Source organism: Neopelma chrysocephalum, unplaced genomic scaffold (assembly GCF_003984885.1).
Source record: "Neopelma chrysocephalum unplaced genomic scaffold, ASM398488v2 Primary Assembly neopelma1_187, whole genome shotgun sequence".
Taxonomy (NCBI): Eukaryota; Metazoa; Chordata; class Aves; order Passeriformes; family Pipridae; genus Neopelma; species Neopelma chrysocephalum.
The window spans coordinates 667,083-690,935 of NW_020897849.1; the positions used below are offsets into that span (position 1 = coordinate 667,083).

Consider the following 23,853-nt stretch of genomic DNA (forward strand, 5'->3'; position numbering starts at 1 on the left):
CATTGGCAATAAATTTCCAGGAGCTGACTGGCACTTGAATTTGCCTTGTCCTTCTGACAGGACGAATGTGTGGCTCTAACACAGATAATATGGGATAGGTTTCCATTACAGGCATTTGCATGATATATATCACACACTTCCCCCTCCTCCCCGCTCCTGGAAGGGCCAGAGGGATAAATCTTGATGCTTGGTGAACCAACCCTGCACCAAAGGCATGTAAATGTTTATGAAATGAGCCACCACGACCCACGTGTTGTTTCTCCTTGAGCATAAAACGCCACACGAGGGAGGAAAGGTGAGAGTAGTGGAGGTGTTTTATTCCCAATAATGTTTTCCTGTGAAACAGTGACGTGAGGCTCGACTCAGGGGCTGTGTGGAGATGGTTAATATTTATATACTTGCTGTTTCTTCTCAATGAGAACTTGCACTTGCTGCCAGCAGCCCCCTGACGCTCATTCAGGAAGAGCCTCACTGTTGCGTGTCTCGACGTTCAACTGTTTGGTGACTTGAGTTTGGAGTTATAGGAACGGGAGCAGTGAATTAGCAGTAAATCAAAGCCTGGATGGCTTCGTCCTCAACTACAGCAAGATTTAAATTAAAAATATCTTGCCTGGATGAAGCCCTCGTAAGTCAAGCACTGGTGTTGTGTCAGTCCAGGCTTCATCAGCGAGAGCTCAACCTCTTTGAGTCAGCAGCCATGAGGAGCCCACACATGGATTCCCAGCTGAACTGGGAAATTGCCACCTCATTCCTTCTATTAGATGTTCTTTCTTTCCTTTTCTTTTCTCCTTTTCCCTGACCCAAAGGGAAGATGGCCACGCTGGGAAGTTGGGAAAAGGTTTGCAGATTCGCCGCACGCGCGTGTGGCCCTGTTTGACTTGGTTAGAGCATATTTGATTGTGAAAGGGGATTTATTTGTTTTTTGTGACAGGGGATTTGTCTATAATGTGGTGCTGGAAAGAAAACTCATTTAGAGACTAAGGAGGTGTATCCTCTTACAATTGCCTATTGATGGAACAGCAAGTGCTTGGTGTGCTGCTGCACAGCTTTATTTTGCTTTAGGGAAACTTATCCCGGGCTGCCAAAGGGAGTCTTGGATTTGTTGGAGAGCTGTCCCATGGCCCTGAACGGGTCTGTTGGCTTCTTGTTTGCTCATCTATCAAATGGGGGTGGTCTCCTAGAAGTGACTATCCCTTCAGCCACCATCTAGCAATTGTTTTGCTCTAACGACCTTTACAAATGACTCACTTTTTGTAAGTGAGATGATAAAACCAGGGAGGTTCTGGTTGGGAACTCATCAGCCTGAGGAATAGCAGCATGTACATGGCTAATAGTCACTAATGGCCCCTGTCCCACCCCTAGGCAGTGTCACCTTGTTCTGCTGGCTGGGAAGAGGCTTTCAGAGGTGGTGAGGAGCAGGAGACTGTTCTATACTGAAGGCAAAGGCTCTGTCACCACAGCCCTGATGGGCGGAGGAGGTGAGCTGGGAATAAAGCCACACCCGTTGTGAAGCCAAGCAAAGGCTCTGCTTGGATTTTTTTTAATGAACAATCTACGAGGGAAAAAATTCATCCAAACACCCCTCCCCCCCCCAAATTAGGATGAGCAGGTCTGCTTGATGTGCTACCTAAAAAAAAAGCGAGTTTCTGCTCTGTTTTGGGAAGCTCCCTTTATTTGTTGGGTTTTAGTGCAAATTTCTGTTTCTTGCTAAAAGCAGAGCAACAGGTGGAGTTTTGCAAGCTGTTATGTGTAAGTGCTGGGGGGGGGTTGGTATTTGCATGGCTAATTTTGGGCATTTTCTCTGTTTTGTTGTGTCTCACCCTTTGTACTCTCCCCTTCGAGGTGCCTTCTTGGCTAGATGGAGGGGCTGTCCCCTGCCACAGTCTCCTTTCCTTCCAGCCACCCTGGATCCCAGGACTGATTTGATGGGTTGCAATGACCTCCCTCCCTGGTGCTTTTGAGGTTGTTATACCCCCATCATCCCCTGGACTGCTGATTGTGCCCCTCCAGAGCATCCAGCCCCTTCCCAGAAAGCTTCCCTGGGGAGACCAGTGCTCGGAGACAATCTGGAGGGTGAATTCTTGATTAAAGCCCCACCACTGAAGCCACCTCCAGGAGGGCAGTTGCCTCGTCACCCTAAAGACGGCAGGATGAGCTCTGAGTTCTCCTCCTGCGCTGAGCTGCTATGGTGATGAGTTGCTATAGAAACACAGAGTTAGCATTATTATTTATTATTGAAAGGTGCTTCTTTTCAGCTCTTGGTCGTGCCAAGAAGACCCCAGAGCTGGGTGTGGGACGCTGTCCCACACAGGATGGTGGGTTAAGCCCTCCAGAGCTCCAGGCTTTAGCCACACTGGAGGCAAACAACCATGCTGTGCTGGCCCAGCAGGCTGATCTGGTTAAACAAATCCCCCCAGTATGTTCCCGTCACAGGTTCCTTCCTCCCTCGGATCCATCCTTTGGAGGGGGATTTGAGTGAAGCGTTTCATTATAATGAGCTTAGTTATTTCCAAACTGGTAATCGCGTGTCACCATTTGGTGCAAAGGGTTTGCATTAAGTTCTGTAATAATATGTCTGTTCATCCATCACAAATACTGTATTCACAGGACCTTGTAGTGATTGCCTGGTAAATACCTTCTCTTATCTCTGCCTGTGCTGCTCCTTGTTGTTTGCTGAAGTTCCCCCCTCTCCCTCTCTGCAAATCCGTCCCTCCGCGCTGGGAGCCAGGGAAGCTCCTCTGGTGCTCCCTGTGCCTGAGTCCTGCTCTGCCTGAGCCCCCCTGGAGCTGGGCATCCCTCCAGGGATGCCTGCAAGGTGCTAAACAGGGCCAAGTGATGCTCAGGGTATTGCTCTTCCTGCCCTCACCATCACTTTCCAACTGCTGTGGGTGGGATAAGTCCTGCTTTGGGGCTGTTGCTCCCTATGGATGGAGTGGGTATGTTCTGTAGGCTGGGTGCTGAGCAATGAGAGCTGCAGCAGAGGGTCCTGAGTGGACCTGATTTATACAGGACACATCCACTGGTTTTGGAATGCACAGCTGGCAGTGCAGGAGGGATGCAAAGCCAGATTCCTGGGTCCTCCACCTGGAGGTTCACAGCTTCCCCTCGAAGCTGGAAGTGCTGCAGAGGTGGCTCTGCAAGGAAACCTCCCTCCCTCCTGCTGTCCTTCACACCCTGGCAGCCCTGAGGATGCTGCAGCCACTGCAAAGGGGTAGCTCAGTGGGGACAAAAGGTTAGGAGGATGGAGGGATGTCCAGAGCCACTGGGAGGAATGGGGCTGCTTTCCCTCTCTGTCTGGGGCAGGGGAGGGCTTGGCTTTGCTTGCAGCAGGGATTAGCTGTGCAGTTCTTTCTTCTTCCCCCTTCCTGGCTCCCTGGAAATTGTCTAGTGGGAGGAAAAAAAAAAGGGAAAAGGGGAAAAAAAAAAGAAGGAAAACAACACATTTTCTTGATGCAGAATTAACAACTGGGAGGTGAAGTTTCAGGGCTGGTTGGTGCAGCTGCAGGGGATGGCTCAGCTCCTCTTCCCAGGTGCTGCAGGTGCAAGGCTGGGCTTTCCCTGCAGTCCTTGCAGATGCTCTCCCAGGGGACAGGGTGGGGAGGGATGCAGGAATGGCTGGACCAGCGCAGGATGCTGGGTAGGGAAAATCTTGGGAGTGGGGGAATCTCTGCTGTGGCTTGCAGAGATTGTGGCCGTTGAAGTTCCCTGAATTCCTCCAGGTCTCCACCTTCCCCATTCTTTGAGGAAACAAAAGGAGGCTCTTTAAAGCACTCCCTCTGGCAGGAATAAAACACCTTCCTTTGCAGAGCCTGCTTCATTGCTTGAAGTCAATCCCTTTGGGCTTTGCGTTTTCCTTCTTGGAAGCTGAGCTCCCTGTGGGGAAGAGAAAAAAAACACCTGAGGTGCAAGAACAGGGATGGGGGGGATGGGGGGCCTTCCTGGGAAGTGCAGGTTGGAGGTGGAGGGAAGGATGAGGGTCCAGTGTAGGAGTCTGGGGGTGAATGCTGACCCCTCACTGTGCCAGAGTCCTGCAACCCATCCTGCAAGAGCTGTTGTTAGTGTAGGGTCACATCCAGACTGTCTCTGTTGTACTGATGACTGGGAGAATCCTACTGGAGTGGGAGATGCCCCTGCATGTCCTGCATGTGCCAACCCCTACTCCTCTCCTAAAGGAGGGAAGCTGGCTGTGGGAAAGGAAAGCTGGCTGTGTTTTAGCTGAGTCACCCATGTTGATATGGGTCTGGAGGGGTTGTGTTTTGCTTCTATCACCCTTTTTTCTCTACCCTGAGCTGCAGCTGCTTGGGTATGTGCAATTGGAGAGAAGTCATCCAAGTGGATGGACTTGGGACTGACTGGGGGAGTCCCCTTGGATCCCACCAGCTGTGGGACCATCCAGTGCCAAGTTTCTCTCCAAAAGCCTGTTGAGGGAAGACTCATTTTGACCACTGGACTCAGAACATCTTTGCAGCCTCTGGCTTTCCCTTCCTGGCTTCCATGGTGGCTCCAGAGAGCAGGAGCTGCTCCCCTTGGCCAAGAAAGGGCAGAAGGCACGAGGTACCCTTGGAGCTGCTCCCTCTGCCTTGGTGAGGGATGGAGAAGGGAGGTGAGAGAGGTGAGCCATGTGCTTAAACCAGAGACATGTGCTTAAACCACCTCTCAGAGCCATTCAGGAGGGATTTTTTTCCTCCTTTATGATGGAGTTGCTGCCCTTGCCTGCCTCAGCAAGGCAAACAGCTCAAGGGGACACCTCCGAATGAAAGTAACAACTTTTAGGACAAATTCCTCTCTGCATAATGTCTCAAAGAAAGCAAGGAAAGGAGATGGCAAGCAGGCCTAATTAGGTAAGTATTACCCATTAGGAAGGGGAAGGAACTATCAAGTCGATTCCCATTTCCTTCTTATTTTACATGCCTGATTTTTCCGCCTCTCCAGGAGGTGGTGTGTGAAGTAGGTCTCTCCTTAGCTTGGAGAAGTAAATAATCAGAACATGATGCGCTCCGAAGCTCTTCCCAGAGCTTTCCAAATCTGGACTAAGCTGAGGATTTTTAGCACCTTCACAAGCCTTCCAGCCTTCCAGGAACATTCCAGCATCCATGAGACCTGGTAGGGATTTTTTTCCCCACTTCATACAAGGGAACCAAGGCACAGGTGGGCAGCAGGATTTGTGTATTCTATAGGTGTCCTGTACATATTTCTTCCTGTTTTATCTCTTCTGCTTGGAAGCAGAGATGACTTCTTGTCTCCTGGTTGCTTCCCAAAATAAAGCTGGATGTTTGCAGCGCAAACACAGGGAGGCACCTTGTGCTGCACTGGGATGAGCCCCCCAGATCACCACCTGCTCCACTCCTACCTGACCTCAGCACATCCCCACATCCTCTTGGACACGGGACCCCACCCTTTACTCCCGCGTTCCCAAAGTTCCTCTCCCGGCTGTGCTCTCTGTTGCCTCTTAGAACAACACATTGTGGCGTGGGCTGCAATTATGGAGCCATCAACGGGTGCCTGTAACACATTTTGGCAAGGAGAGGGGATGGTTTGTGCACCAGCCTGCAAGGGAAGCGTTTTCCTCCCCCCTTATCTTCCTCCCCCTGCTCTGGAGTTTGTGAGTGGTTTTATTAAAGGCTGTCGGGAACTGCTGTCATTGGCACAGTCAATGGCTGACACAAGGCAGCCCTCAGACTTTGACTCATCACACACACACACACACACACTCTGCAATGCATGAGCCACAAAAAAAAAAAAAAGGCGGTTTCTCACATGCATCACCCTTTTTCCAGCTGCTTGAGCCCTTTTTTACATTCATTTCAGAGAAGAAGTCTTGATTGTCCTGCAGTGTAAGCAAGAGATTTGAGTTGCATAGTGGTGCCTGCACGTTTCCAGCTCTCTCGTTGTCTCATAGTGGAAGTTGTGGTTTCTTTTTCCTTAAATACAACTACATGCATCCATATATATATATATATGTATGTGTGTATGTTTTATACATATACATAAAAATACACATTTATATGCACATTGCTACACACAAATGCAAACTACACATGGTTAGAAAATGCCAATCTGTTCACCCTGCACTTCTCACAGATCGCTGCCAAGTTTCCCCTCACAGTTCAGGAAAGGTTTTGCAGGTCCAGATTTCTGGAGAAGGAAGAGCAGCCTTTCCACACAAGCCAGAGTTAGGAGGGATTTAGGACAAGCCCAGTTCTCCTTTTTTCTCCAGCATTCCTTGATCAGACGCTGGTGGGAGAGGGATGTTTTCCAGCTCGTAGGGAGGAGAGGAAAGAGTTTGAGGTTTTGCTCTGCTGCAGAACTGGGAATGAATAGAGCACTCTTGGACAAACCTTTGTGTCTGGGAATGTGGCTCCATTGAGCTTGGTTGCTTTAATGCTTTTCAGAAGGTGCTGGTCCTGGCTCTCCTGATGGCAAAGGGGTCTCTGAGGGGCTGTCAGGGGTGGGGGATGAAGGTTGTTCACCGCTTCTCATCCCTCCAAGTGGCTCGGCTGGAGCTGGGCCACGAGCACTCAAATGGGGCAGCACAAGGTGCCACGAGCCTGGAGGACATCCCAAGCAGATTGCAACTCCGTGACAATCTGCTTTCCCAGCCCTTGGTTTTGCATGGCCTCCTGCTCACACAGACGTCTCCGTGGCTCCCGCTGGTCAATGCACAGGATGCTTTGGTCCATATTTCCCCCCGTTAACAGCCTTGCTGGCCACACAGGCTCCTTTCCTGCTCTGCTTCCCGTCCTTTCCAGGTATTTGTGTGTGTGGAGGATAATTTTGATGCTTTTCCATACTTGCACGAGGATATGTAAAAGTTACAGTGTGATGCTTGAAGGCTTTTCTCTCGGTGATTTGCCTCTTGGTTTCACTTGGTGGTTGTCCCCTCTCCTGTCTTGTTTCTTCTTCCCTGGCAACACAGGCAGCAGAATCAGCTTTATTTTATAATAAGCAAAAAGGTCTCCAGGTGCAGGTTTGTGCTCTCCTGTCTCTTCTCCACTGCCCTCTGCCAGTGGGTGACTTATTTCACCACCCATAATTAGCCTCTCCCAAGGTCTCGCTGTTGCTGGGCTGAGGCAGAAGGTTTTACAGCAACTGCCTGTTCTCAAACACAGAGAAAAATAATCCCTTCCTCAGCCCAGCGTTAGGAGGGAGAGGATTTTACACTGTTTTATGCTGCTGCTGAAGCAGGGTGGTTGGCAGGAGGGACCCGAGGTGGCCCGTGGCAGTGCTGGGACGTGGTGGGGAAGGTGGATGGAGGATGTGTGTGTCAGCCTCCCCATGCAGAGGAAGGAATCAAATATCTGCCCTATATCAAATACCAAGCTGGATTCCTGTGGGACTGAGTTATTGGTGAGGAGGAAGCTGACCTTCTCTTGTGTTTATGAACTGAATCTCTAGTTCACTTTGGGTTTGATTTTTTTTTTTCTCCCTCCTGTTACAGAGTGCAATACTCCGTTTCAGAGGAAATAACATTTTCTTCATTTTCTCCTCTGCTGTGATTTTTTTTTTTAATGCTGTTCAAGATGAACAGACTTTCTTCCCTTTGGCTCTCCGTGCTTTATACTTGACTTGTCACACTGGAAGTGGATGTTGCTGCCCGTGTCTGAGGGGTCTATGAACTGTGCTGGAGCTCAGGGATATTCCACTGCTACAAATTCTCCTGGAGCTGGGCAAACACATTACTATTTTAGTAGTCACACCCCAGCAAGTTTGAGAATTAAAAATGCTCATCATTTTCCTTACTGCCACACAGATCTGTCCTTCTTCCTCCTGGCTGTCTTATCTCCAGCCTTCCCTGATATGGTTTTTGCTGCAAATCCTTCCCTGCAAGAGCTGGTCTTGAGCGCCTTCAGAGCAGCAAGTCCTTTGGAGCCCCATTTCCTTTTCCTTCCTCTTCTGCCTGTGGAGGGCAGATTTTTGGAAGCTCAAGAGCTCTGTTCTTCCTGCTCATGGGTCCCTTGGAGATAGTTGAAGCTACTTTGTTAAAGTTCACAGGCGACTTTTGAAACCCTCGGCCATTGCATTCATGTATATATATATAAATATATATATATATAATATCTCTTCTCTCTTCCTCTCCTGTTTTCTTTCTTTGTCAGGAATCCAGCTGTGCAACATGTGGCACTTCTAGGACTTGGAAGGCAGGAAGATCAAGCAAACACAGAGCTTTCAGCAAGAAGAGATAAATTCCCAGAATAAATTCAGGCCACGTAGGCCCCAGCCTGTTTTAGTCTTAAAGCCCTGCTGGTAGTGATGTGTGGGAGCTGCAGATATAAGGCCAGGGAGAGAAGAAGAGTTTATTTGTATTATTTCTGGCACCTTGGTAGAAAAACCTCTCCTCTGAGTTCGTGGTGCTTGGCACAATGTCTGTCTGCACGGGCTGTCGGGGGGAAACTGCCTGTTGAGCATTACCTTCCTGCATGGCTTGGAGGCAGAGGAAAAAAGGGAATTATGAGAGACTGAGAGAGGGTTATAACTGGGAGAGGAAAGTGCCGGATTTGTGGGGGTGTATGGGATGCAGATGGCCACGGAGGAGAAATGTCTTGTTATTAATAACCCATTGAATTGCAATTTTACACCTGTGTTTGCTACTGCGTTTTTTTATCTCAGCTCTGGGTGTCTGGCAGGAGCACAGCTGTGGGCTGTGGGCTCCCTCCTGCAGGCAGCTGCTGGGGATTTCCTAGTCACTGCAGGCACAGAGGACAGGGCAGGGTTTGATGTGTCCGGGGTGCTGAGCCATGACCATGGATTTTGGTGTGCCCGGGGTGGTGAGCCATGACCATGGATTTGCTGCAGTGTGGTTTGGTGCCGTGCTCCCAGTCGTGTTTGCTGACACTGACATAGGAATTCTGGCCAAGGGAGTTGCTACCTGGACTTGTTGATTTTTCAAAGAATCAGAGAATGGTTTGGGTTGGAAGGGACCTTAAAGATCATCTGGTTCCAACCACCTTCCACTAGCCCAGGTTGCTCCAATCCCCGTCCAACCTGGCCTTGGACACTTCCAGGAATGGGGCAGCCACAGCTTCTCTGGACAAACTGTGCCAGGGCCTCCCCACCCTCACAGGGAAGAATTTCTTCCTAACATCTGATCTAAACCTGCTCTCTTTCGATTTAAAGCCATTCCCCCTTATCCTATCACTCCATGCCCTTGCCAAAAGTTCTTCTTTTTGGAGAAGTCTTTTTTTTCTGTTTATCACCATGTTTTTACTTTACTAAGCTAAAATAAGTAGATAAGCCCAGAAGTGGCCCCTGGATGCACTCTCCAGGTCTGCCCCGAAAAGCCCAAGAGCACCAGGTACAGACCAACGTGACATTCACCCTCCTGCCACCACCACCAGCCCAAACTTCATTTCCCTCCCTCTTCCCATCTGCCTTTTCTCCTCTAGTCAAAACAAAAGAGTTACAGACTCTAACTCTTGAATCAAGGACAAATTTCAGCCCAACCTCCCGTCTGAGTGGATGCCTCATGTCATTAAAATCCAACTGCAGCCACCCAAACGTGCCCAGCTGGCCCCAAGCTGTGTGTCCAGGTCATGCAGGAGCCAGCACAAGGCACTGTGTCCTCCAGCCCTTTACCTGAGGCCCCCAGGGGCTGGAGCACAGATGATGCTCTCCATGAGCAGGGAGGATGATCCTACATTGTGTGGGAACAGCTGTGACTGCATCCCCGAGGACAGAGGTGCATGGGCACAGATCTACAGCTTTTTACAGCATTTGAGACTTGTGTGACACTTAAAGTGCAGCTGTGGGGTTCTATGGGGTGAGGGAAGAGTGTAACAAGTCCTGTTTCGGAGAGAGGGATGAGTGGGAGCAGGAGGACAGGCTTGTCCTCTGCAGTGTGGCTGGGGAGGGCTGGAGTGCACATGGATCCAGTCCTCTGTGGGTCTTACTCCTTCAACACCTGAGCAGCTGCTTTATAGTGTTTCTTCAGGTCTTAAGACCTGTGTGTTATCAAGGCCTCCATTTCCTATGAGCAGGATTTTATGAACAGAGATGACCTTTTCACGCCCCCCACACTAAAAACACCCCTTGTCTCAACCACAGGTGCCTTTAGCCCGTGTGAGCAGAGATGAACAAAGCAGATGGTGTTGGGATCTGGATGAAATTAGAGTTTTGCTTGCAGCTGAACAAGCAAACAAGTAACTTTCTTCTGGGTAGCACAACCCAGATCTGAACACCCTGGTTATTACAAACCCATAAAGTGTCTTTTGCAGACTGATGGGCTCATGTGCCCCTTTCTGGTGCTGGGCTTTCTGTGGAACACCTATCCTAACACAGCTAATGCTTTGTGGTGATGGATCTGCAATTATGAGGCTGTGCAAACAGCCAAAACAATTGCATCACCCTCCTTGTGGCTGCTCTGGGGTGATTTGTTGGGTTGTTGTTAGCACTAGGCATGATTTGTGCAAATGAAGGGTCAGATCTGTGAAGTGCAGGGCACCTGCAGCTTCCAACCGTATCTGAGTGGCCCAGGGGAGACATTTATGGAAGGAAAAGGGGAGATTTTATCTTTTATATGGGTGTTTTGGAGCAGCAGCAAGCTGCCAATGTAGTGCCACTGCTTGACGGCAGCCTGGCAGTGCCTCCTCTTGAGGTTGGAAGCACAGGGATAAACTGCAGAAAGCTTTAGCAGCAGAGTGGGCTGGTCAGGCACCTCCTCCCTCCCTCCACCAGCCCCACAGGCCAGGTGCCAGCAGCAGGACTCTGTGCCCTATCATTTCAGGACAGCCTGGGTGCATCCATGCACACTCTCAGCTGAACACGGTGACCACCGAACTATTTAAAGCGGTTCCAACGACGACACTCGAGTGTGTAATGCCACTAATTCTGCTGATGCTGGCAAAGTGCTGGTGCAGTGGATGGGTTTAAGACTGATGGGAATCTGTCACTCTGGAGACATTAGGATGTGTGGTCCTGAAACGTGCACCAGATGAGATGATAATAGAGAAAATCGGCGACAAAGGAGGTTCCCCTGGTGCTGCAAAATAGTTGTTGCTGTGGCACTGAGCTTGGAATTACAGCATGGGCTGTAGCTCTGTGTTTGTCTTGCTGGCTCTGTGTGACCTTGGTCAACTCAGAGAATTATTGACCGGTTTGGGTTGAAGGGACCTTAAAGCTCACCAAGTCCCTACCGCCTGCCATGGGCAGGAACAACTTCCACTTTCCCAGGTTGCTCCAATCCCTGTCCAGCCTGGCCTCTGACACTTCTTCTTCATCCTCCTAGACCTCTGTCTCCCTGAGGTGTTCCTACACTGAAAATTCTGGAGGTGGGGCTGTGCTCTTAGGATGGACACCTTGATAAAAGCTCCTGGTTGCCCTTGCAAGCAGCAATGTGTTATTTTACTGGGGGCAACTGGAAAGACCCTTTGGGGACAAGGTGTGATGTGCTGGTGTGAGCTGTGGTGGGGTGGCAAAGTAACAGCAGCCTCATGTCACCAGGCTCTGTGCCACCCCATGCTCCCAGGGCATCCATCTGAATTTAATATATATAGGAATAATCTGTAAATAAGGGCTGCTGCTGCTGATCCTGGAGGTACCCAGCTTGGGCTGTTATATACTCTATACTACATGCTATATTTTATATATTACATATAATATGTGATCTATAACACATTATATATTATATTATGTATTATACCTCATATAACTGTATGATAAATTATATATTGAGCACCACAATTAACTTACTGCTGTGGGAATCTTGGGATTAAGCTGTTGGCCAAGGATCATCTTGTTCCAATCCCCTTCCATGGGCTGGGACACCTTCCACTGGACCAGGTTGCTCATCAGGAGGATGCCCTACTCCTCCTATATTGGTAGCCCAAGTGCTGTCTGATCCATCCTAGGACCAATGGAAAAGGCAAAATCTTTCCTTGCAATATATGTGTTATTAGGTGCTGTAGCTTGATGAAATTCAGACAGACTTTTATCATGCCCAGAAGTTAAGTACCCTCCCAATTTTCACTGCCTGCTTCAAAGCATGGCAGCTTTCCAGCAAGGCGGTGAAAAGAATATAACTGAGGTCAAATATAGAAAAAAAAAATTAAAATCGGTAACTTGCTAAAACTTTTCTCCTAATTTAGTTCTCAGCGTTGCCCAAGTAATTGTGAATGCAGCTTTCCATGGCCATGTCAGCCCCAGGCAGACACCGAGCTCAGGAAAAGGTCCCCTGGGTGGTTCAGGTCTGTCAAAGTAATTGGGACCTTAAAACTGAGCCTTGGCACAGAACATGTCAGCCAACCTGAGCTCTAGGTGTTGCTGCTGATGCTGGCTGGAATTAAGCATGCACACAGTGCCCTGCACCGGAATTACATAATTTTGTGCAAAAATAAATGTGTCTGCATTCTGTACAGGATGGGTTTGTGTACCTCCCTGCAAATACAGCCCGTGTGTGTGTGTGTGTATACAGCAGCTCTCTTCTAATCTGCTTGTTAACAAACATAGCATGTGATTATCTTTTTTACCCATGTGAGCACTGCTCTGTCTCCTGCCTGTCTCTGATCCTGGCCATAGGTGGCCTGTCCAGCTCAGCAGTATCTCGAGACTCTCCAGCAGGATTTGGAATTAGTTATCCTGCAGCAACAGCCGGGCAGGGCTCTAAGAATAACTTCCCACTGGCCTTTGTGTGTGTTGGCAGAAGCTGGGCTTGTCCTGCCTTGCTGTGACAAAGTCACTGTGAGAGAAAATTAACAGCAACTTAGTATTAGTTTATCCAGATATTTATTTTTGGAATGGGGGGTTGAATTTTGCCAGAGAAAATTGCAGCAGCTTAGTAATAGTTTATCCAGGTATCTAACTTTGGAACGGGGTGGGGGTTGAGTTTTGCTGCTGATTCTCTGCTGAAAGTGCCTGTTGTGGTTGTCCTGTGTCATCTGTAAAAAGAGATGTCATGGGACTGTGGTGGGATGGATGTCAGACTGCTTTTTATTTTATTTTTTTCCCCTTGAAACATTCACAAAGCTGCTGCTTATCAGGGCTGTGTCCACACTGCCTCATCACAGCTCAGCACAGGGAGGAGAGCCCATCCCCAGTGCTGCTGCTGGGCTGGAAATTGTGTCTCAGCTGGATGTCCCTGCTTGGGCAAACATGGGGCTCTCCATCAGAGCCCTGTCCCTGCCTCTGTCTTTTGGATCTGGGGGCAGCTCAGCTGCCCTTCAGCCTGCTGAAAAAATCCTGTTCAAGTGGGGACAGAAGCTTTTAACCAAAATGCTCTGAGGGGGAGTCTCTGAAGAGGACATCTCTTGTTTGGTCTGATCTTGGTAGTTTCTTCTCAGAGAGAGTCTTACTCTGAGCACAGCAGCTGCTCTGAGCCCTGCTTCATTTGGAACTTCACAAAAAGCGCTGTTATGTCAGAATGGTTAAAAATTATAAACAATTGTAATGTAGTTTTTATTATATTTGGAAGGGAAAGCCAAGAAAAGCATGCAGTAGATTAGTGTTGTTCAAAAAATACCTTTTTGGTGCTGTATTGTTTCATTTGTAGAGAAGAGATTGTGCTCTGTAGCAATCTCATATCTGCAGAAGATTCCTGGAATTTGGGAGGGGGAGCTTTGGGGCAGAAGTATGGACTAGTCAGCTTTCTGACAGCTCTTCAAGACCTCTTTCCAAGCCCCTGGAGACAGCAGAAGTAGTTTACTTCAGCTGACACATGCAAGTTTGGAACTACCAGATTGGGATCTACTTGCCCTGGGTGTTATAGAAACATGGAAGAAGATTCACCTGACCTCATCTGACCTCTTGAGGGCTGAAAGACAGAGACCAGTTGGTGGAATAGCTGTTACATAGAACGCAGAGTGATAAAATAACATGTTTGCCCAGGAGGTTCATGGGTGCCTAAACCCTCCCTCAGAAGCATTTAGGAGTTTGGTCAGAGTTAGGAAGTGCAAAGAGAAAATAAAACAAGGAGGTGTCTTAATATTTTTTTCCCCTTAATCTCCGGTACAGATGCCACTGTAAAAATATTGCTAATGATTGCAGTAAACTGCATCTTTCTTTTAGGTTTGGGAGAGCAAATGCCAGTTCAGCACTGCTCCTTCCTGCTGGTGGTGATGTGTGTGTTGGACTGGAGAGCTGGCTGGGATTTGAGATGGTCCATCCATCCCTGTTTTATGGGACTCGCTCCTCTGCTCTCTGTAGCCGCTCACATGAGAAGCTGAAGATGAAGAATTTGCTGTGTCAGATCTTTTCCCTGGCCCCATCCATAGCTAGTGGCTGCTGCTGCTCCAAAAGAGGCTGGATACCTGCCATAAATGAAAGGAGGAAATTTTATGCTGAGTAAAGCACAAAGGGAGACTGTTCTCGCCTCTGCTGCAAACTCTGCATCACTGAAGAGAAATTACCACACCTCTGACTCTTTCCTCCCAGCAATACAGTATTGTTAACAGCATTTTCTTTATGTTCCTACTCCTGCTGTGTGCCCAGCCTGTTTCTGACTGCAAGGTTTGGTGTAGCTGCAGGATTGATGGTCCTTCTCTTGGGGATCCTGGGTCTCTGTGAGGACACAGCTGTGCCCTGCATTAATCACCTCGGCCTGGCCAGTTGTAAACTCTTCATTTGGGAGAACTTCCCATTTGCTTTGAACCAGCAAGCCCTGAAGCTCATCTGGATTGCAGAATGCCTGATCCCGTGCTGCAAACCCGCTGGCTTTACATCCCTCTGAAGCTTTATTTCCAAACTTTATTCCCCATAACCACTCCGGAGTTGAGCAACCTTGTCTAGTGGAAGGTGTCTCTGCCCATAGCAGGGGGTTGGGATGGGGTGGTCTTTAAAGTCCCTTCCAACCTAAACCATTCTGTGGTTCCATGATCCAGGTATCACCTCTGATTTTCCCAATCCTGATGCTTTACCTCATGTCTCTCAGACCACCCTGCTCCAGCTGCCTTTTGAGTATGTTGTGAAATCTCAGAGACTGTGGATTCTCCCCTGGCTTCTTTACCACTGGTTTCCTCACCTCCAAATATAGATCTTGGTGCTCCAACAATTGGTAGATCGAAGTCTAAAGGTTTTGTTTTTCCCTTTAAGTCCCACCTTTTATCCTTGCCAGTGTCTCGTGTAGATCTGGAAAGTCAAATATCCAGTGATCACAAAGTCACTGTGAATATGGAGTTACTCTCTCTGCCAGGCTTTCAGGAGAAAGCTGTATTGCAGTCTCTGTCTTATGAGATTTGGCTCTTTGTGGATTTATATAGTGCTAATTACAAGACTTCAGCCTGAGAGAGAGGACTTGTGTCTCACAGATCTTCCCAAGATTGCCAAGCAGGGGGAAACATCCACCCACTGGCATCCAATGCAACATAAACTGTGCTGAGCAGCTTCAGCCAACAAGAAAACAGCTGCCTGCTGACTCACGGAGAAAGCTGAGGTCAGAGACCCTTCCCTGCTGTTTTAGGACTCCTGCCTGAACCAGACCTGGAAAATTTAAGGACTTCATGTGGAGTCTCTTCAGAGACCCCAAAGCCTTGAATGGAATGTGTGAGCATAAGCTTTGCTTCTTAGGAAGGAAAAGGCAATCCTAAAATGCTGTCATTGACACACAAGCTGGGGAGACCTGCTGGGATGAAACCCAGTTCATTTTCTTTTCAATATTCATCATTCCTTTAGGGGTAGTGGCTGTGTTTGTTCCTCGTCGTGCCTAGAGCTGAGCAGGGTCTCCTTGCTGTGAAGTGCTGTCCTGGTTTCAGCTGGGATAGAGGGAATTTCCTTCCTGTAGCTGGTATGGTGTGTTTGGGATTTGAAAGTTGTGTTAGTAACACATTGATGGTTTTTGTTGTTGTTAAGTCGTGTTTATACCAACTCCAGGACTTTTCAGCTTCTCCTGCCCTGCCAGGGAGAAGGCTGGAGGTGCACCAAGAGCTGGGAGAGGACACAGCCAGGACAGCTGACCCAAACTGGCCAAAGGGATATCCCACACTGTTTTAACTTCTTGGCCAGCTTGGCACTGCCAACCCCATGAGAGCCACACTTCAGGGAAATACAGCAGAGGAAAACTTTGTGCTGGGAAGAACTGAGTCCCAGGACTGTACAATGACTTTGTTGGGGGTAAGAATGAGACTTTGAGACAGAAGTCAACCTGACACTCTGGATTTTGGCAATACTTCACTTTTTCCAGTGCTTTGGACCCGTCTGATCTCATATACACATTCCTGAAGGTAGATCAACCAAGTTAGGCACTGCTGTGGCATGGTTTGGTAAAAATCAATGACCTTGTGTGCTCCTGCTACAACAGTTTGGTTGTCTGGGGGTTTACACTTGCCCAGTTACTGTGAGAAGGAATAATTTTAATAGATTTATCCTCAGGATGTTTTCAGGAGACTGGGAAATACTGTTATCTGTGTCATGGAGGGTGTCGTTGTTGGAAGGTTGGGTCCCTTCCAACTCAGGATGTTCCATGATTCTATAGCATCCCTGTCTGCTCCAGAAAAGAGAGTTTAACTCCGGTCTCTGGATTTGTAGGTTATTTCTGTGACCTCAAAACTCCATTCCCATTTCTGTGACACTGAATATTTGTGTTCTTTCGTTTGAGTCTCTGTAGCAAATTCTTGGAGGAACTGAGAAATCATTACTAAACCTCCCTGCTCTCCCTTCCAAGCACAGAGGAGCACAGCTCTGACCTGCTTTTGCTGATAGGCAACCAAGTCTGAAGTGCAGGAAGGAAAACCATCTACATGCAGTTTTATCACATGGGGGAATCAGGAGAAAAGGAAGAAAGTCCCACTCATGGCATGTATTAATCCCATTGTTTAATACACTTCTGGCACAGACATAGGTAACAAGGTGATGGGCAGCATCTGAGTGCCTGAGGAGAATAATCTGTGTGATGAGGGAAGGCTGTGTTGTCCTGCTGTAGCTTAATTCCCTTGCAAACAAACCACTCCTGAAATTAATCTCTTTATTTGGGACAAGCTGCAGCTTCCGCTGGGATCTGTTCATTCATTGCAGGGAGCTCTGAAGAAAAGATGCTCTGGTGTGGGATGTCCTCAAAGGGAGACTTGCCTTCAGCCTGGACAGGTTGTGAGTTCAGGGAGAAAGGATTTAGGCCAAGTCAGAAAGGATTTAGCCCAAGTTAGAAGCCGGGCTTTGTTGGGGAAGCTGTTGACAATGTCTCCGTATGAGTTTTCTCGCCGTGTTGGCTCCCAAAGAAAAGCTTCTATCCATGGTAATCAGGGTTTATTAAAGGAAGCCATGAAAAAAAGTCTTTAGATGAGATTAAAAGGATTGTGTAGCTGCACTTGGTGCTGAATTGCTCTGTGCTGGCTCCGGCTCTGGGCATCTGCCTCGTCAGCATCCCGGGAAATGAATGGCTGTGCCTGAGTGCAGCAAAAGTAAACAGAGGAGCGTGCTGCCTGATTAGTGCTGGGCCTCATTAACCACCCAGCCAGTGAAACTGGAACTGTCCCTGAGTCTTAGCTGCTCTTGGCTTCCTCCAGCCAGGTGCTGCCTGGTGGAGAACTCCCTGAGTCCATCCCACCAGCCGTGGGACTCCGGGGTTGTGCCAGACCCACTGTACAGAACGACATGATGGGGTTTCTTCCCCTGTTTTTCAGCATTTTTTTGTGTGTTCTAGGTTTTGATATGTGTTTTTGTTCTGGAGCCCCTGGCTGGAGGTGGACCCAGGGTGGGATTTCTTCCATGGCTTTTTTTATCCAGGCTCTCCCAGGTGACTCCTCATGCTGCTGGCATTACAGTGTCCCTGCTGCCAACGTGTCACCGTGGCAGGGGACCTGGTGACATGACTCTGTCTACCACCTTTGGTGGCAGGAGGGTTGTGTGTGTGTGTGAGTGAAATGGGGAGATGCTGTTGTCTCCCATGTTCACTCAGTGACACATTCCTTTCGGGAGCTGTCGTTGCAGTGGGGTGGATTTGTTCCAGCCTCTAGTACAGGGACATGGCCATGGCTTTTGTGAGATTGTCAGTCAAAACCTGAATGTCCCATTTCTCTCTTTCCCAGTACACTTCTCCCAAGTCCTTCCCTTCCTCTCAGTTGACAGATCAGTCCTTTGTGTCCTCTTTATTCCTGATTTATTCCTACCTCCTTATCCATAGCTCTTCCTTCTTGACTTTGTCCCCTTGAAACCTGCTGCATTTTGAGGATATATTTATCATTCCCTAACTTTCCCATCTAATAACCAGAGTTAAAAGAAGTTAGGAAAGTTTAATCCTCTTAGGCTTTTTCACATCCAAACTTTTCTTGTCCAGGTGCCCCATGTATTTACCACGGAGTTGCATGTTTTGGAGTCTTGGGATTTTGTCCTGGAGAGCCCTGAGCAGGATCCTCTAACTCAGTGGTCTCTACCCTTTGCTAGGAATGGTCAATAACACTAAAAAAGTAACCACACTGTGGGGCAGCATCATAACTTTCTGTCCTTCAGGAGGAAAACAGTTCTTAATCCAAGCTCTGGGAATTCAAGGCATCCTATGGGGAATGTGTTATTTGCAAGCCATGAAGCTGAGCCTCCAGTTCCACAGGCAAGAGAGTGATGTGAGACCTTCTGTGGGAGCTGCCTCTGAGACCTTCCTCTGACCATGGATGGAACATTGAGCTGGATTTGCTCTGTGACCTTCCCAGGGACCTTGAATGTGGTGGTGAAGAGGCTGTTGTGGCAGGAGCCACGTAGAGGGGTGATCTGATCTCACACAGGAACCCTACATGTGGGTCATGGCATCGCTGGTGGAAAAGGCCAGTGAGCCTGGTCATTGTGGGAAGGCAGTTTGGGCTTATTTTGGAAATACCCAGCTCAGTACCTAAGCCCAGACCCCACTGCCTGCTGGCTGAGGCCTTTGGTTTATATGCTTTGTTTTTAGGGTATAATTACTCTCTTGTAATTTGAGCAGCCTAAGAGGCTGGGTATGTCTGTGCCACTGGACTACTTGTCTTCCCAGCTGCTGTGATTTCTGCTATCCAGACATGGGTAATTCTCCTTAGTGCATCCTCTCAGGGGTAGTACAAAACCTGCTCTATTCTGCAAGCAAAACATCCAGACCTCCTTGCCCCTGACCTCTGCTGTTATTTATTAATTGAGCCAAATTATAAATTATAGCCCTCAGAGGCTCAAGGGCTGACTGGTGCTCTAGGACAGAGGGTGCAGGGCAAACAGCACGAGCAGATGGGAGAGGAATGTACAGAGGGAAAATCCTGCTCCTGGGGCCACTCAGATGGCTGATGGAAAATGGAAAGACAGCCCAAGGGTCCTGCTCTCCCTGCTTTGTCCCAAAAGGCTCCTGTGTGTGCTTGGTGGCTATTGGTGCTCTCAGACTGTTGATACCCTTTTCTCTCCAGGTGAGCATCTTCCTCCATGGGGTTCAGTGTTTTTGAAGTGCCCTTGTCTGATACTAAAGGGACTCCTCATCCAGATTTCCTGGAGTTTCTCACTGCGGTCTCTCTGGTTTCCAGGTGGAATTTGCTGTCTTTCCCTGGAGGAATCACAGAATGGTTTGGGTTGGAAGGGACCAAGAAGGTTTTCCTCGCCATTCCCTTCCTCTAGGAGTGATAGTCTCACCTTAAAACAATTCTTACCTACTTGGGCCTCAAAGACTTCATGTCTGGAGTGCGTCTCTTCTGATTTTGTGTTGGCTCTTTGTTTTAATGGGCAGATTTCCTCCTGTTGTTGCAGGTGCTGTTGTCCTGGTGCTGTGATGACCTTTGGGCAGAGGGCTCCTCTTGGAGAGAGGGGCTGTTCGTCACCTCTTCAGTCTCTGGGTTGTGACAGTTCCCATTTCCCTGCCCTGCAGCTGTGCTGACTCTGCAGAGCAAAATATAGGAAAATATAGCAAAATGTTGGGGTAAAAAAATTATCTTTTTAGTGCTTGAAAAGAATAATTTCTTCCTATATCTGTCTAGTTCCCGATCATGCCAGTGTGTTAGAAATATGGATCATAACTCATAAGTGACAGGGGCTGGTGTTCAGGGTCGCCACGTGATGTTTCTGAACACAGGACTCAAACAGGGACAGCTTCCCTCTTCTACTGCTCTCCCAAGGAGGGGGTCTTTTGAAAGAGGAGTGGTTGTGTGGGGGGAGCTCGTTCCACCCCTGCTCCATCTATCATATTAAAGGTTATTAAAAGCCTACGTGACCAGCCTGCCTGTCCCTGCAGAGCCTGCAAGGCAGTCTTGCAAACTCTGCAGTATAAGCTTGATTTTATTAAATATTTGCTTGACCAGAAAGGCAGAGCAGAACAGGGTAAACACGCCTAAAGTAAATGTGGGGTGACCTTTGTCCGTCATCCATCCAGTGCCTGCGGCTGCTGTGGCTGGGAGGGCAGTGGGAGGTGAAGGTGATCATACGACAGCTTTGAAATTCTGGCTGCTGTGAGAATTTTGAAATATTCGGGGTGGCATAAAAGTGGTGGCTGCTCTACAAGCCCAGACTTACCCTTTCCACTATCAGATCTAATCAGGCTACAGGTCAAAAGAATGTGGGATTTATTCTCTCTGTTATTTCTTGAAGGAAATTTTTCCGTCCTGCTGGCGTTAGCAGGGCTGCATAGATCTGAAAAAGCTGAAAATCCAGACTTGTCACATCTTCCTCCCTGCTGGGATCTGCAAACAGTGATTTTTTCCTTACCTCCTACTTGTGCCAGCCTGGCTGTCATCACTCCTGATTTCAGCAAAGTCACTCTGTGACAGAGGTGATGGGACACTGGCCTGCACGACCGGGGTTGGGGTTTACCTTGTGCTCTTTTTAAGATCAAGGACAGCTTTGTGAAGTTCTGATGTGGATGTTAAAGTGGGATGGAGGAAGGAGAAATCTGTGTCCTCAGCCTGGCCACCACACCAGTTGTGTGCTCAGCACTCACTGAGGAGCTTGGCTTGTGAGATCTGGGGTGGTAGGACTCCACCTCCCACGTGTTCTGCTGGGCCATTAAAAGCCAAAGCTGTTCTTGGTGCAGAAGCAACCAAAAAAGTGAAGGGAAAGGGAGCAGATGGATGTGAGCAGGAAGATGTGTTTCCATGGGGTGTGATGATGTGCTCAACAAATTACAGAGGCTGTTTGAACCACATACTGCTCCCACACCCTGGTTAAAACCTGAGAAATTTTAAGAGACTGAGTGGTGCAAGGAGTCCCTCATCCCTCTCTTTGGAAAATCACCAGGCTGGTCCTTGGGTCATTAGTTTTCCCACTTCATGGCCCTTTAGACTTTATTACTGCTAATAGGTAGGCAACCCCTTTCTCCTCAGTCACCTGAGATTCCCAGGGGAGCTGTATCTCTCTTCAGGATGATGTTTTCTTGGCTGTGAAGTGAGTGGAGAGTGGTCTCGTGGTGAGAACCCAGGGGAGGGAGGACACACAGAGCTCAGCTTGCTCTGTGCTTGGCCACCTGCCCTTCGTGGATGTGGCTGTGGCAGCTGGCACACCACAGCTCCTGTGCCTGTACTCCAGGCTGGACCAGCACGAGGCAGCTTTGATCTGGAAGCTCCAGAGATCCTGTTCAAACAGGACCATTCTGGACCAAGGTCTCCCTGGAAGGATGTTAATGTCAGACCAGGGCTGGCTTCTTCCCGGCAAACTCCAAGGGCTGCAAAAGAGCTCAGCATCCATCTGGACCTGTCCCTGCAGGCAGGTCCCTGACCTTCTCTAGGCTTCAGTCCTTCATCCAGAAGAGCAGGATAATAATCCTTCTCCAGCTCTGGTGTCTCAGACAGCAAATACACAGTTGGGTTGACATTGGCAGTGCAAACAGCAACGCTGGTTAATGTTCCCACCATGAGCCTTCTGCACCTCTCTGGCTTCCAGGGAATATTTGTGCTGCACCGTGGGGCTCGTGTGTGTGTGATGGAGAGGAAAAGGGTGCTGATTTATGACTCTGCTGTGTGATTTCTGCTCTTTCTACCAGCATCTTTTCTTTCAGGAGGGCTCCCTTTGTGTTAGTTTTAAGTAGAGAGCTCAGAGTCGAGAAAGGGAGGATTAGCAATTAAATAAGCTCTGATGATGGTGTGGTCATGAAGGGGGAAGGAGGAAGGAATACTCCATAGTAATGTGCTTTTGTTTTCTTTTTGCTTTGCTTGTAGGACGAAATCTGCCGGGGAATTGGTGTTTTGAAGAATTTTACTGCTTTTAATCCTGTTCCTTTGGGAATACAAACCTCTCTGATCATGTCACCGGCCATGTGGAAATGGACTTGCCTGGTTTCTCACCTCCTGCTGTCCACCACAGTGTCACCTCTTGCCAGACAGCAGCCACTCCATCCAAAGAGGCCCTTCCTCACTTTCACTGGAGAACAAGCAGAGGGAAACTTCAACCACTTGGTGGTGGACGAAAGAACTGGGCACATTTACTTGGGGGCCGTCAACAGGATCTACAAACTCTCCAGTGACCTGAAGGTGCTGGTGACCCACGAGACTGGTCCTGATGATGACAATCCCAAGTGTTATCCACCCAGGATAGTCCAAACCTGCAACGAACCCTTGACACCCACCAACAACATAAACAAAATGCTCCTCATAGACTACAAGGAGAATCGGTTGATAGCCTGTGGGAGTCTGTACCAGGGCATCTGCAAGCTGCTGAGGCTGGATGACCTCTTCAAGCTCGGGGAGCCCTTCCACAAGAAGGAGCATTATCTCTCTGGGGTGAACGAGAGTGGCTCTGTTTTTGGAGTCATTGTTTCTTACAGCAACATGGATGACAAGCTGTTCATCGCCACTGCCGTGGATGGGAAACCGGAGTATTTCCCCACTATTTCCAGCAGGAAGCTCACCAAGAACTCCGAGGCGGATGGGATGTTTGCATATGTCTTTCATGATGAGTTTGTGGCCTCTATGATCAAGATCCCCTCAGACACCTTTACCATCATCCCTGACTTCGATATCTACTACATTTATGGCTTCAGCAGCGGGAACTTTGTCTACTTCCTGACTCTGCAGCCTGAGATGATCTCGCCACCCGGCTCCACCACGAAGGAGCAGGTTTATACCTCCAAGCTGGTCCGGCTTTGTAAGGAGGACACAGCCTTTAATTCCTATGTGGAGGTGCCCATTGGCTGTGAGAAGAATGGGGTGGAATACAGATTGCTCCAGGCAGCCTACTTGTCTAAGGCTGGGGCCATCTTAGCCAGGTCCTTGGAGGTTAGCCCTGAGGATGATATCCTCTTCACAGTCTTCTCCAAGGGGCAGAAAAGGAAGATGAAGTCCTTGGATGAGTCTGCTCTTTGCATCTTTGTCCTGAAAAAGATCAACGACCGCATCAAGGACAGACTGCAGTCCTGCTACAGGGGAGAGGGGACGTTAGATCTGGCCTGGCTCAAAGTCAAGGACATTCCCTGTAGCAGTGCGGTAAGTGAAGCCCCTGAGCACCCAAACTTCACCTCCTTGTGTGCTCACAGGTCTTGTCTTCAGATAACCAAGTTTCTCAACCATTAAAACAGGGACTAAGGAACTGGGATTGCGTTGTCCCAGTCCTGGCTCTGCCTCCAGCTCACCACACCACCCAGTTTAGTCAGTTCATACCTTAGTTTGCCCATGGACAAGCTAATGAGGGTATCAACAAATGTGCTGTGTTTGCTGATGAGCTAAACCAGGGGCCTTGAAATCTTCAGGAGGAATTTGCCTGTTGTAATTACTTCACTGTGCAAATCATAGGGGTGAAATAATTTTGACCCAAAGCACAGTTTTGGCTCAAACCTAAACCAAAACAGGACCTAGAGTGTGTCAATGGCTTCTGCTGGTTTTTGTGTGCACTGGTGTAGTTTTCTTTCCCTGGGCTGGTGTTGGAGCAGAATTTATTCAGGGAGCTTTGTGAGGCCAGGGCTTCATTTCTTCTAGGGCTGAGGAGCACTGGTCATTAACCATCAAAGCCCCTCTCCTTCCGGTCTCCAGCCAGCTCCGCGTCGCCTCTGCTCTGAAAAATTAAGGCCTGGCT

At 48.6% G+C, this 23,853-nt stretch overlaps 1 protein-coding gene across 2 annotated transcripts in view; it reads left to right on the forward strand.

Annotated features, from left to right (window-relative positions):
* Positions 1 to 23,853, forward strand: part of PLXNA4 (plexin A4) — a 451,641-nt gene that overhangs the window by 5,215 nt on the left and 422,573 nt on the right. For both annotated transcript variants that reach the window (XM_027702477.1, XM_027702478.1), the window contains exon 2: positions 22,005 to 23,267. In XM_027702477.1, coding sequence (XP_027558278.1) covers positions 22,089 to 23,267 — 1,179 coding nt within the window. In that variant the 5' untranslated portion in view covers positions 22,005 to 22,088. The remainder of the gene's footprint in view (positions 1 to 22,004; positions 23,268 to 23,853) is intronic.